General features: G+C 40.2%; 1 protein-coding gene across 1 annotated transcript in view; it reads right to left on the minus strand.

Annotated features, from left to right (window-relative positions):
• Positions 1–13,894, minus strand: part of PDGFC (platelet derived growth factor C) — a 181,140-nt gene that overhangs the window by 44,388 nt on the left and 122,858 nt on the right. Inside the window, exon 3 of the mRNA XM_084856347.1 lies at positions 7,694–7,874. Coding sequence (XP_084712473.1) covers positions 7,694–7,874 — 181 coding nt within the window. The remainder of the gene's footprint in view (positions 1–7,693; positions 7,875–13,894) is intronic.

Consider the following 13,894-nt stretch of genomic DNA (forward strand, 5'->3'; position numbering starts at 1 on the left):
GAATGGGGAACAAATGACAGATCAGATCATAATCCTTCTGTACACTAACACAGCTCACATACTGCAGAGTTATAGCAGGTGCAAATCTAAACATTTCCACAACCTCTCTGGAGAAACAAAAGAGTTTCTCTTACCAGCTCTAACAATATCTATGCATCAATCTTCCTGTAGCCAGACGTTTGCCCTGGAGCCATTCTACGGTGTTGTTATTATTATGCCAAGAATTTCCCATTTCCAAATGTGCTTTTAACAAATCTGGAGCTTTTAGCCCATTTAGGCTGATATGTTCAGATACAGCTGCAGTGTTTGATCTCTTGTCTACTAAACTGCATTTATTTCATTTCCACTATCTCCTGTTCTTGAAAGTTCCTCAGAGACAATATGATGAATTATTATTTTGTTTATAATAAATACCTTATTTTCATTTCTTTTCTCATCTTACCATCTTCCCATGTTGAAAAGTAAATCTTACTTGTCTCCGTTGCTAAATAATTACTATTTGTTATAGATAAGAGCTGCTTTGACATTGCATATTTTACAAAAGGTGAATAGGAACCATCTAGAAATACAGTGAATATAACTGCTCAACACAAAGCCTATTTCAGAAAGCACAACTAGGCTCATGCTATGGCATTTAGGCTGGCCATGGATATGTCACCTTGCTGATTCTTTAAAGTAGAACTTTTCCTGGTGTCTGGAATTCCTTGATGAAAGTGAACCAAGAAAACATGCTGCAATGTTATTTATGATAGGGCACCTTGAGTTTGTAATTAGTGCCTTTAAGAAATTCAAGGTTATAGGGGATTGGACTGTCGTTGAGCAATGTAATAGGCAAGAAACCCCCCTCAGATAGTAGCTCAGTAAGCTTCCTATACATGAATAGGAATTAATCGCTAAGTACTCAGACTTCATGGTTATTACTTTATTTGTAATTTTAACAGAGTTAAGAACCAAGATGATGTATTTGCTCGCCTTCAGTATCATTTCAGATTAGTTTAATGTAATTACAGTTTCATGTATTTGGGTAAAAGGGGCAACAAAAATTGTTTGAGGCCACTATTTTGTGACATTTGAAACTGTCACTGGCCCTATGACCTTCTGTGATGGTAGAAATCATTCACAAAATCGGGGAAATGCTATCACAGTTATGGATATTTATTTTGGTTTATATTTTAATACAAGCTGCCCTAATTCACCCTTGCAAAACAAAACTGCAAACTGGACCATGATAATCCTTCAATTTACTCTTCTAAATTTCACAAACCAGTTCTCCAATCAAAAAAATGTATACAAACATGCATATAAATTTCCTGCGTACAAAAATATGCAGATTTTCCTATGTGCAAATATGGATATGAATTTTCATGTGTACAAAAATGTATATGCATTTAGATGTAGACTTTAAAAACATTTGCAAAGTGATGCAAAAATGAAATGAAGCAAACTTGTGCTTCAAAAAATGAAAACTTTATACAAGAGAAACAGATTTGTGTATCCCTATCCACAGTAGCTGGTGTTGGTCTTGCATCTAACAATAATCATGCCTGTATGATACAGCTGGGATTCATAAGGACACTGACAAATCTCTGGAGAAGCTGTCTCCTGAAGCTGCCTTCTAAATGGCATTAGGGTAGCCCAGAATGTATGTAAGACCTGAGGTTAAGAGTAGCAGTACAATTTTGTATACTTACAGCAAATGCTGAGTTTCTTCTCAATCTCAGTACTCAGGAAATTGCATTTTTCCATATACATATCCCTCACAATAGTGTCAAGTGGATAAATACCAGTGTAAAGATCCATCCATCCATCCATCCATCCATCCATCTATCTATCTGCAAATACATATTCCAAGTAAGTTAAACTACAGAATGTCTTAGAGCAGAGGTGCACAACCTTGTTTCTGCTGAGGGCCGCATTCCCTTGAAGCTAATCTGTTGGGGTCTGCATGTTTGTGGTGGGTGGGGCTGAAGCCAGCAGTGAGCAGGGCCAGAGCCAAAAGTGGGTCCCCCTCTTTTCTCTTTCTCCCTGTTCCACCCTTTTATTCTTTCTCCTCCATCGTTCCCACCCAGTGGGCTGACAGGAAGGGACAGATCACGGTTGCCAAAAGTCTGAACTGGACACCTGCAAAGGGCCTTTGAAATCAGGCTGAGGAGGGGTCCATGTGGCCCGCCCCTGCCTTAGAGGTATTATAAACCTGAAATCAAAGTACAGCCTAGTACAGGCTAGACACCAGGTTTGAGAGGGCACTGGACAAGGCCAGCATGACTATTTTCCCCCTTACAAGGACTGACACTACAAGATGATTTCTACAGGGCAGTATCCAGGTTCATTTGAGGAATCATTATTTCCTGTTGTGCTTGTGCTGCTGGTGCAACAGAACTAGCAGAGGCATAGAAGCAGTATAAGATATGGTCCACTGAATACAATCCTCTGCATGTCTACTCATAAGTAAGTCTCACTGAGTTCGGTGAGACTGAATCCCAGCTAAGTATGTATAGGACTGCAGACCCGATCAATGCATAGCAAGGTTCCCTTGAACATTTAACATAAGCAATGCTACTTCTCTCATTCTCCCCTCAAATCCCTCCACAAGACCTACCTTTTCTATGAGGTCTATACTGTTACCTCTTATCTTACTGTTACCTCCTCCCCAGATTGTGGCCTTCACAGTTGCCTTTAGTTATTTTTTTTTAAGTTGTGGAGAGAAACTACACAGAGAATTTTTCACTTCAGCCTCTCACCCTCTGCCAGTATTCCTTGTCCTCACAGCTTGGAAAAGGCATTCCTAATTCCCTTGTGCTGTACATATAGATGACACAGTCACCACTTCACAGCTATCTGTGGTTTTCTCCTGGAAAATGCAGATTTCCAAGGAGGCATTTGCTGCAATGTTTTTCATTTGCTATGGGTTTCCCCACAGTTGCGAGCTGTCTGTCCCTTCCCCAAACCAACTTCACATTTCACAGTGGGCGTGTTGCAGGTGTGGGTAGTGCTTGCGTCACTCTGTGATGCCCCTTTACTCCCCCCATCCCTTCACAGCTGCACAGTTACAGAGGCACAGAGGGGCATTTTGATTTATTTCATTACACTTCCGCACAGCCGGGGGAGTCTTGGGGGAGGACCAACTTCGCTCCAGCAACCATTTTGGAGCAATGGGTAGGCATGTACTGCTCGTGCTTGTGAGTGTGAACCATTGCGAGAGTCTCAGGCTGGGAAACTGACAAACAGATGGCGTGGAAATGAAGGAGCACAGAACACCCATTTTTTACCTAACGAGGAATGGAAAGACATAACAGAACCCCTAAAATACAAAACTGCCGCTGAAGTGTTGCACCCCCATGGTCACGGGACTGCACAGCTCCACATTAAAATATAACAGCAAAAAAAAGGGCTGTGAGTGTATACCACCAGAAGCTACTTTGAATCTGAAATGCTGCACAGTTGTGATGGAGTGAAGGGTGAAAGTGGTGCCATGTAGACAGGGCCCTAGATGCACCAAAGAGCTTTGGGCAAATAATATCCTTCCAGACTACTTAAGTCCCATATATTGCAGTGGGTAGTATAATAGCCCAGTCATCTTAGTGGAAACTGTTTTTCCTCCTGGAAAAACAAAAACTAATCTCTTGCTGGCAAAATACTACATTAAAAAAAACCAATAATGTAAATTAAACAGTTTAAATAATTATACCGGTAGATGTTTCATATGGAATTATTTCATATGGAATTCAGGGCAATTCCTGAATAATATAGAAGATATTCTTGACTGATAAATCTCCTTGGAATTTAAAGTCTCTCTGTCTTTCTCTCTCCCCCACCCCCACCTAGTTTTCAGTTACAACAAGAAACACCACAAGTAGTCTAAAAGCACATAATGAAATATTGCATTCTTTCATTTCATAGACAAGCCTACCAAATTATAGAAAAGAGTTCTGTGTTCACACCAATTGTTACTTTAGTTATTTTAACCAATGTTCAACATGTTTTGAATTATAATGCCTGTTATATTCTCACTGAGAACCAAACTACATGTACTGCTAAATGCCTCACTATGAAGCAGGTATGGGGAAGACCCTCCTATTTTCATTGGTATCACAGCAAATGGGGAGGAGATCTTTCTCCCTTCCCTCCCCAGTCATAATCCCAATGAAACTTGACACTTGCATGCCTGCTATTAGTTCTAAGAAGAAGCTCCCATTGGCACCAATAGGAGTTTCTGCCCCTGGGGCTAACAGCAGTATGTGTATGAGGAGAGGGGGTTGTTATAAATATCTAGTAAATGGAAATCTACTGAAGAGGTTCAATAATGCATTGGACTCGAAAGATCTGGCTTAAATCTACATATAAAATCAAATTGACAGATCCGGTCAAATTTAAAGAAGGATGAGAAAATATGAATGATCTGACTATATACCATAATGCTACATATTCCATAGGAGATTAGCTTCATTTAGGGTGCAATCTGGGAGCTGGATTTTTTTCTGTTTAAACATGCACAGGATTGCACCCTTATTGATTTTTGGATCAGAATACTAATCAGAGCATTGATAATATTTTAAAACCATGAAATATAGGATTATAATGTGTGAATCCATGACATCGCCCCCCTCCCACACACACACTTTGATCAGGAAATTGCAAGTCACCATTCACAGTGCTACTTTGACACTAGAGCTGACACAGGTCACACAAAGGACAATGTGGATAAAACATACATTTATCAAAATGCAAGGAAAGGAAGTTTTTTGATCAAAAATTATGGATATCAGATCTTTAATGCAAATATATTTTAAGAAATGTTTGAAAAGTCACGATAAGTCAAGTGGCTGATGTTGTACTCCTGCTTGGTTGTGCTAGTAATAAGGAGTGAATAATTAGTTATATTCTCTAAACTGAATATCTAAACTTCAGCTCCAGTTGCCTCAGGTTGAGAAATGGTTCTTAAGCCAATAATAACTACCCACCACAAAATTACTATCTCTCAGAATGAATGCCTGGTACATATACAAAGCTTAAAACATCTGACAAAACACATTTCGAATTAGGGTGGTCATTCAGAAGCTTCTTGGATTTCCACCTTCCATCTCAGCTTCCACGGAAGAGGGTAAAGTGAGTTGCTTGTAAAGACGTTTTGGCATGATCTTGAATGACAAATGACATACTACCAGGTGCCAAGATAGATGCGGGGGGATATAGTCACCCCCAACTTCAGCTTCAACTGGAGCGGCTTTGTTCTCAGTGCCCTGAATAATTAATAACTCCTTTGGCAATCAGTCATGCATTCCTTAATGGCACCTCAGGCATCAAGTGTCCCATTCACCCACTCCCCCCAAGTAACAATAGACTTTACTACACTGGGTGTTCTATGCCAAGCTTGTAACTGACATAATTTAAACTAAACAAGTCACTAGAAGGAATATTACCCAGACCTAAATTGGAATCTTTTATCAGGTTTGTTTACATAGCATACGGTTGCTATGTAAATCATATCAGTATCGAAGAGATTTGGGATAGACTTTAACATATTTTTGGCAAGTCAATTCCCTTCTTGGAGACTTGGATACCCAAAAGAACTTAAGTACAAAAATACTATTATATAGCTCAAGACCTAGAATGATTGCATGGATGCAATAGATGGGAATGTCAATATACTTTATGGAATTCAAAACAATGTTTTTCAAGAACTTTATTTTAAGCATGTTATTTCCAGGATTAACGAACTGATGAAAGGCTAGAAACCTGAGGTCTATATAAATAGAAAATCAGATATTTCAATGTTTAATTTCTTCACAATATTATTGTATGTAAATGCATTAGATATGGTCAGTATCTGGGCATATACAATGTATAGCACTTGCATAGAGCTTTTTTTAAACTACACTTAGTGACTTCAGCTTTTCTCATTTTCCTTTTGTCTAGGCTAAGTCTAGGCTGATTTACCAATATCCTTCAGATGCTTAATCAACATAAAAGTTGTTTCCTTTAAAAGTTTACTAAACTTAAATGAATTGTGGCAGACTTAAACAAAAGTTCTTGTGAAACAGCTCTAAGATATTCTTCTCAGTGTGTGTGGCCTCCAATAACAAACACTAGCTTGCACTGTTTTATTTCATTTTTACTTCATTTCTCTTCAAACAATCTCTCTTTGCTAATCCACCCAGTCCTTTCATCTGGAAGAATGTGAGAGCAGAGCGGGATGTATCTCTATTTATGGCCAATTCATAAAAATATAAATCAGATGGCTTTAAAAAGAAAAAAAGAAAAAAATTACCCCTACAACAATGGTTTTCAAACTCTTTCCACTGGAGATCTTTCTTTTAAACTTACTGTAACTTCTGCCCCACCTCCAGTCATTATGTAAAATTTAGGAATTCCAGTTTATCACAAAGTAAAACTTAACCAGTTTTAATTTTCTGTGATGTAATGATCATGAAAGTGTCTTTGAGCATGTACAGAGTACCTCACTACTGCACAACTTCTGTTTGTCCACAGAAATGTACAATTAAGGTGTGGGGTTCAGTGGCAAGAAAGCATCTAAGGTAGGAGGTAGGGCCTCTGACAACACTCTAAGTCTGAGAGCTCCTCACAATTTGAGAAACTACTTTCTGCAGGAGTGGGGAACCTGTGGCTCTCCAGATGTTGGACTAGATTAGATTAGATTAGATTAGAATGCCATGTTCCCTGACCATCAGCCATGATGGCAAGGGCTGATGAGAATTGAAGGCCCACAACAACTGGAGGGCCATATGTTCCCCTGTTCTATAGATATTCAGTCCAGGTTTCTCAAATGATCATCTCTTGAATAACACAAGCTGTTTTAAAATTTGATGGCATCAACTCCAATTACTTCTGGCTGAGACTAAGTAGGACTACTTCTGAAATTATTTATATAAAACTTTGTTAACATATGTTTTATTACAGCATGACATGAATAGTACAGATTGGACTGATTCAAACCAACTCAATCCTTTGCTAAAGTTGTCACTACTATTCTTGGTAAATGAAGAATTTTCAATTGCTTAATCATTCTAAGCACTTTTCTGTCTTTGCCTTCAGAGAAAGCAGGCCCCCCTTCCCCCACCATCACCTGCAGTGTCAGAGCTAAAAATCCATTCTCTCAAGTATATAAGCAACTACATTTTAAAGAGTATTGCTGACAAAACTTGAAAATGGTATTAATAATGCTCAAGTATACCATGTCATTGAACCATAAAGATGACTGAACTACAACTTCTCACAGAACAAACTACTTTCCAGGAAGACATTTGGTTAATTATGATACAGATGCAAAACTTCCCAAGAACTTCTTTTCCAAACAAAAAACAGATTCAGGTGGTTGCAATCAGAAGTAGAAGAAAAATAGATGGGGAAATTTCCCCTGTCGAAGATGCTTTCCCTCCACCAAGGGGGAACATGAAAAAACTGAAACAGGATGAGTGAGAATTGTGCAGATAGGGAAGTCTCCCTCAAATGCACAAGAAACACATATGTTCCAGTGCTGTGGGTGGGAAGATTGCTTGATGGCTGTAGTTTTTAATTCTAAACAAATTGGATAGAATATGAGTATTTATTACAGTTATCTTTATTGATGAATATTTATTGCTGAGTATTTATTGCTGAAATTTATTACAGTTATCTTTATTCCTTTATCATTACATCTTGAAAATTCAGGAGGTAGAAATATGATATTACTTACTGGTGTGAAAAGAGTATAATGGATACAGAATCCAGGTTCAGAAGGAAAATATTCATCAGAAACAAATCTTATCCTGATCTGGTTTCCTTTGGAAATCTGTTTGCCTGGAACAAGAGTTGAACCACACCATCGCCCTAAAATAGCGCCATCAGTGGGCTCTTCAATTTCTACAAAGTCATACCTACAATGAAAAAGAAAAAGAGACAGCACTTACTCACTGTTATAGTTTGTATAGACCCTTTACAGAGTAGAGAAAGTCATATAAACAAACACCAAGAATAATTTCATTTCAAACCTCTTGTTGGTGCAACCTTTTTGGATAGGGTTACATTCATCCTGAAAAATCATTTCAGGGGTGTTCCTTAATTTATCCCTGCTTTTAGAGGCTCAGATGGGAGGACAAGGAAGGCATTTCATCAGCTTCACCTTGTACATCAGCTATCCTTTCCTAAGATAGTTGGATCTTGGTCATTCATGCTCTAGTCATCTCCAGACTTGGTTAATGTAATGCTGTCTATATGGGTCTGTCTTTGAAAAGTAACAGGAAACCTCAACTTCATCCAGTTGTTGGTTGGTACAGAACGCTGCTGCCAAAGTTGTTGGCTAGAGTTAGGTAGTCAGAGCACACTGGTCTAATTTGCTATTTTTAATAGTCCACCTGAAACCATGTATGCACATTTGTACACATTTCTCTAATATACACATGTTTGTATGCAATTTTGCCTAATATAATGCATTTTGTACATTGTTTTCACTCAAATATGTGTATTTTTGACTGTAAATGTGAATCAGAAAAGCTCACATTAAAATGTGGATTTCTCCCCTATGCAATGCCCTATGTTCAAAACTACAGGCCTTGCTTCCAAATGCAGTTCAGTGGATACCTGTAAGGAGCAGTTTTCAGTTATGGTGCCAACATTGTGGAGTGCCCTCCATGGGATGACTTGCCAGGCTCAGAGTCTACACAGTTTCAGATGCCAGGCTAAATCTTGTGTCTACTGGATTAAACACAAACAGGATTGATGCAGAACTGAAATGTGTCCAAGAAGAGTTTGGAAAACCTGGTTTTGTAAAGGCTCGCTATATGTGTGTTGATGTGAAATCGAAGGTGACTGCAAAATCAATCCCACAGTGGAAGAAAAATGATTCTGTGAACTTACACTGAGCTTTATTGGCAGAAGTTTCTCCACAGAATTTGGAGAGAGTTGTGGGAAACATGGTGGGCTTCCCAGAGCCATCTTGTTGACCACTGTGGGAAGAAGGATGCTGGACTAGACAGAATATGGTTTGATCCATCAGGGCTCTTCTTAGGTTCTTCTTGTTACTGCATGTTTTTAGGACAATTTATGTGAAAATGGGGGGTAGGTGGAGGGAGGAATACCATGAAATTATAGTCCAGAAGAGATTTCATAGGTTTCTAAAAAATGCAGTCCCAGTAACACTCAAAGCACCTCTTAAAAATTAATCTCTATAGTAAAATAAAGCTTGTGATTTAGTCATTGTCTGTCTAATCAGCAGACACAGTGACTCTTGTCAGGCACTTGAAATTAAAGTGGAGGTGCTTTCACAACAGAGCTTTTTCGCCACTTTGTTTCTATAATTACCATGAGAAGGTGCCACTACCATAGTAGAATGGGCGCTTCCTCCCTGTGGTAGTTTCAATCCAGGTTTCAGTCAGTTGTAAATATCCAATTCTAATTATCTTCTACTCCAAAATGGTTTATATTCATTCCGATATGTAAAATGCAGCTCAGTATGGTATTTCAGGGCAAAACTGGACGTTATGAAAACTGCATTGCTGCTGACAAGAGCAGCAGCCCCTTTCCTCTTTCCCAACTCTTTCTGGTAATATAAAGTTACCCAAAAAAAGAAGATACGTGACATGACATCATTGTGCTCAATTTTCCCCAGCCCTGCTCTGCTTCACTAGCTGGCACTTGCAGAGGCTGGAGAAATTATGAGCATCATCATGCCTTACTTCTTGTATTAGCAGCTACTGGAAAAACATGGAAAGAAGGCCGAGGCTGCTGCTTTTAGTGGCCCCTATGCATTTGGCAAATGGATAGTACAGAAATGTAATCAATCAATCAATCAATCAATCAATCTGGTTTGGCCCTCAGCATCTCACTAAATGGAATAGTGTTCCATCTTCATTCAGAGCTCGGTATAACCTTTTAGATAAAGAGCTTTTCCCCAGATGCTGTCTTCCCCAACACGGCCCCCCCCAGAATACAACTCCCATCAGCCCCACCTAGCATGGCCAATGGTCAGAGATGATGGGAAGTGTAGTCCAAAGCATCCGGAGGGCACTGGGATGCTTATCCCTACTGTAGCCCCATTCAGATCATATGCCAGAGTGTGGCCATCTGTTGGGGGGAGGAAGGTAGGGATTAAATCAAGGCTTCTGCTCTCCGCTCTCAAACAGATGAAAACTGATGACATGTGCATTCAGCCCAGCTGCTGGAGCATGCCAGGAACCCCATGCACAGTATCGGCTGTGTGTGTATGTGCATGTGTGGTTCCTCATTCAGACAGGAATACTCTCTTACAGTACCTACACCAGGGCAAAAATATTTGGGGGACATATTAAGTGACTCTTGATGGGTCAGATTAAAAACACACACACACACACACAATATAAAAACTTGTCATATATTTTATAAAATTATCCAGCTCTGTTCTTAAGCTACGAGGAAGAGGGCCTTTTCTGCTGTGGCACCCCGGCTGTGGAATGAGCTCCCTAGAGACATTTGCCTGGTGCTATGTTGTCCTCTTTTAGGCGCCAGGTGAAGACCTTTTTATTTTCCCAGCATTTTAGCATTACATTCTTTTAACTTTACTGTTTAAATCTGTTACTGTATTTTAAATCTCTGCATCACTGTTAGGTTTTATTCTGGTTATATTCTATACCGTAGTTTTAGGCTTTTATATTTTATACTTTTTTTATTCTGTACTTCGTGGTTTTAATTTTTGTAAACCGCCCAGAGAGCTTTAGCTATTGGGTGGTATAGAAATGTAAGAAATAAATACAAAAAACAGTTTCAGTCTTTAGCTTAGCCCTGGTTTTGTTATAGCTGGCTGTTATGGATGGTTGTCTCTTGTTATTAATTCCTGCTGGTTTTTCTTATCTGTGTTTGTGGTGGATTTTTTTCTGCTGGTTTTAACTTCTATTCTTTTGATTGCTTTGTTGCTGGTTGTTTTAATATTTGTATTTTGTTAGCTGTCTTGAGGTTTCAGGGTTGTTGTTGCTTTTTAACAAGACAAAGCAAGCTATACTTGCAATTTAATTGGAACTGTTTAAGGGTGTGGGTGGGACTGAACTCACAACTCTCTATCCATTAGCCTCCATCTTCAAGCAAAGATGAAGCACAGAATGGAGCAGTTCTCTTTATACTGCTGTTAGAGCCTGGTGAAGGACTATGAAGCAATGCTTACAACTCAATCGCTTGTAACAAACCATGCTGCCCCAAGGCGTCTGGGAATTGAGCTACTAGGACTCAGATGCAACACCGGCACTGCTACTGTGCTCTAATCTACCTGAGAACAAGAGGCTCTTCGCAAGACCCTCCACACGATCATAATATAGAGGGGGAAAACAGAAGTGTGCCCGCTGATGTTGTGAGCCCGTTGTCTCCAACATCTCTGTCCACTGGTTGGGAGAATGTCTGTAAAGGGGAAGCCTGCTATATGTGAATAGGCTCTCCTCGTGATGTGGATCCCTGGTGTGGAGTTGCGTGCAAAAGGCGAGAAATACCGTTAAACTTAGTATGCAATTTCTTCTGTTTTCTGTCTTCCCAGGCGATGGGATAGCACTCTGTGGAAGCAGAAAATATTAAACTTCCTCGCTGAACCGTTACTGAGATGTAGCTAGAAATGTAAGATAGGATGAAGAAACTCCAGTCCATAGCATGGGAGGGGACACATCTCAGTGGCAGTCCACATACTTCGTATGTAGTAAGGTCTCAGGTTCCATTCCCCACACCTTCACTTGAAAAAGGATCTCTGGTAGCAGGCCTGGAAAGACCCCCACTTGAATCGGAGAAGACCGTACTGGCCTACATGGACCAATGAGCTGACTCAGTATAAGGCAGCTTCATGTGTTAATGTGATATCCCACTGCAATTAACATGGTATGAAGAGCAGCAGCAGACACAATGAGTTGTGCCTCATCCCTGCAATTTGGACAGAATTTCCCATCTCTTTCACTGCTTTTTTCCAAGTATGTAATGTGAAAAAATGAACTTGAGCACACTCCGGGAGAGAGCGGAGGACAGGAAGGCCTGGCGTGTCCATGGGGTCACGAAGAGTCGGACACGACTTAACGACTGAACAACAACAACAACAATGTGAGCAAGGTACAAGAGTGGTGTCTGATTGTTCTAGGAAGTACCACTAGTTAGTAAAAGTTAAAGTCAATTTTATTTCTTACTAGTTTGGATTTAATAAATTATTTTGAAGTTTACTACTAACTAGTGGTCCTCCCAGGAACTACAGGAGGCAGGGGATAATTGTAAAGTTTATTTCTCATATATTTTCCAATAAATGCATGTTTATTCTGCAGACACAGTAACTTGAAAACAAACTTTTGTTCTCTTTACAGACTGGACACACAGGGGCTTGGATCCTAATTTTCCTTCTGTGTATGGGAGTTCCACTTCATGAAACAGAGCTTTCCCACCATGACCTTCCCTCTGCCTCCCCCTGCATAACTTGCTCCTGGGGATTGGGGGGCCCTTCTTCAGGTAATAAGACAGAGCAAAGTATATTACCAAGCAAAGCAAACATTAAGAATTCTAAATAATATGCAAAACTAGCCCATGCATGACTACTATTCGGCTCTCCTGCATTCAATTTCTGCTCACAATTATTTCCAACTTGTTATTTACAAATAAACACTATTAGCATGAATATTTTTGATTGTACACATATAATTCTTCATTTGTTATAGTTCTACTTCTCCAAGTAGCATGTAGAGATCAAACACACCATCTATAAAAATCCAGGGAAGTGGAAAAGTGATATGACATAACACTAGACACATGAAATTAAATGAACTGTCACTGACAACCAGAACCACACATGTCCCCAGGTGATCGTTTCAGAGACTTTGTAATCCTTGTAATATACCCACTGGTATTGTATTGCACTGCCCAAATCAGTATTTAAAGGATTTACTAAACCAATTTTACTGGCCAATCAAATGTAGGTTTCTGACAGCAACATGATATTGTACATACATAATTAAGTGGCTTATAATGACCACTTCGCAGACATCCTTGGGGATCTACAGAAGATTTATTTTCTTTCATACTATAGAAACAAGTCTGTTTTTGTAGACACAATGCCTATTCTGGTTTTGACTTCATGATGCTCCAAAATGGAAAATGGGTCTACTTGCTCAAGGTCCCTACCTGAATATCCCAAGTCAAGTAAGAACAATGAAGGTGTGCACAGAGGAGGTCTCAGTGTCTGCGTCCCAAATCTGTCGTTTTCACACCCTGGAGATCCACTTCTTGTTGTTCAGTCATTAAGTCGTCTCCGACTCTTCGTGACCTCTATGGACCATAGCACGCCAGGCCTTCCTGTCCTCCGCTCTCTCCTGGAGTGAGCTCAAGTTAGAGATGTCGGAGAATTTCTACACGAATCTCTGGGAGGCTGAATGCCAGCGCATTCGGCCCCCCAAAATTGGTGGGCAAATTCTCCGACACCCCCCACCCCCGGAATGGGACTTACCTCGTGCAAATGTCCCTCTCGGCGGCGGTGGCCGGTCTTCCGACCGGCTGCCACCGCCGCCATTTCCAAGTAAAGTTAAAAAAACACACACACAATGTGATAGGCTACGTAGCCTATCACGGCTAGATTTTCAAAGTCAGCCGTGATAGGCTATGTAAATCTTTACTTAGCCTATCACGGCTGACTTTGAAAAAAAAAAAAGTGCATAAGCAAATGGCGGCGCCCATGGGTGCCGCCATTTGAGTACACGCTCTTTTTTTTTTTCAAAGTCAGACGTGATAGGCGACGTAAATCGTTACGTAGCCTATCACGTTGTTTTTATATATCTATATCTATATCTATATATCTTTTTTTCTTTCATGGCTGGAGAGGCGGGGCGGTCCCCCCCCGGCCAGAATTTCAGCGGGGAGAGATGGGGCGCCTCCCCCGCGGCCAGAATTTCGGTGGGGAGGGGCGGGGCGCCTCCCC

This window comes from Heloderma suspectum, chromosome 5 (genome assembly GCF_057233095.1).
Source record: "Heloderma suspectum isolate Gila_16-S chromosome 5, 16-S_ref, whole genome shotgun sequence".
Classification (NCBI taxonomy): domain Eukaryota; kingdom Metazoa; phylum Chordata; class Lepidosauria; order Squamata; family Helodermatidae; genus Heloderma; species Heloderma suspectum.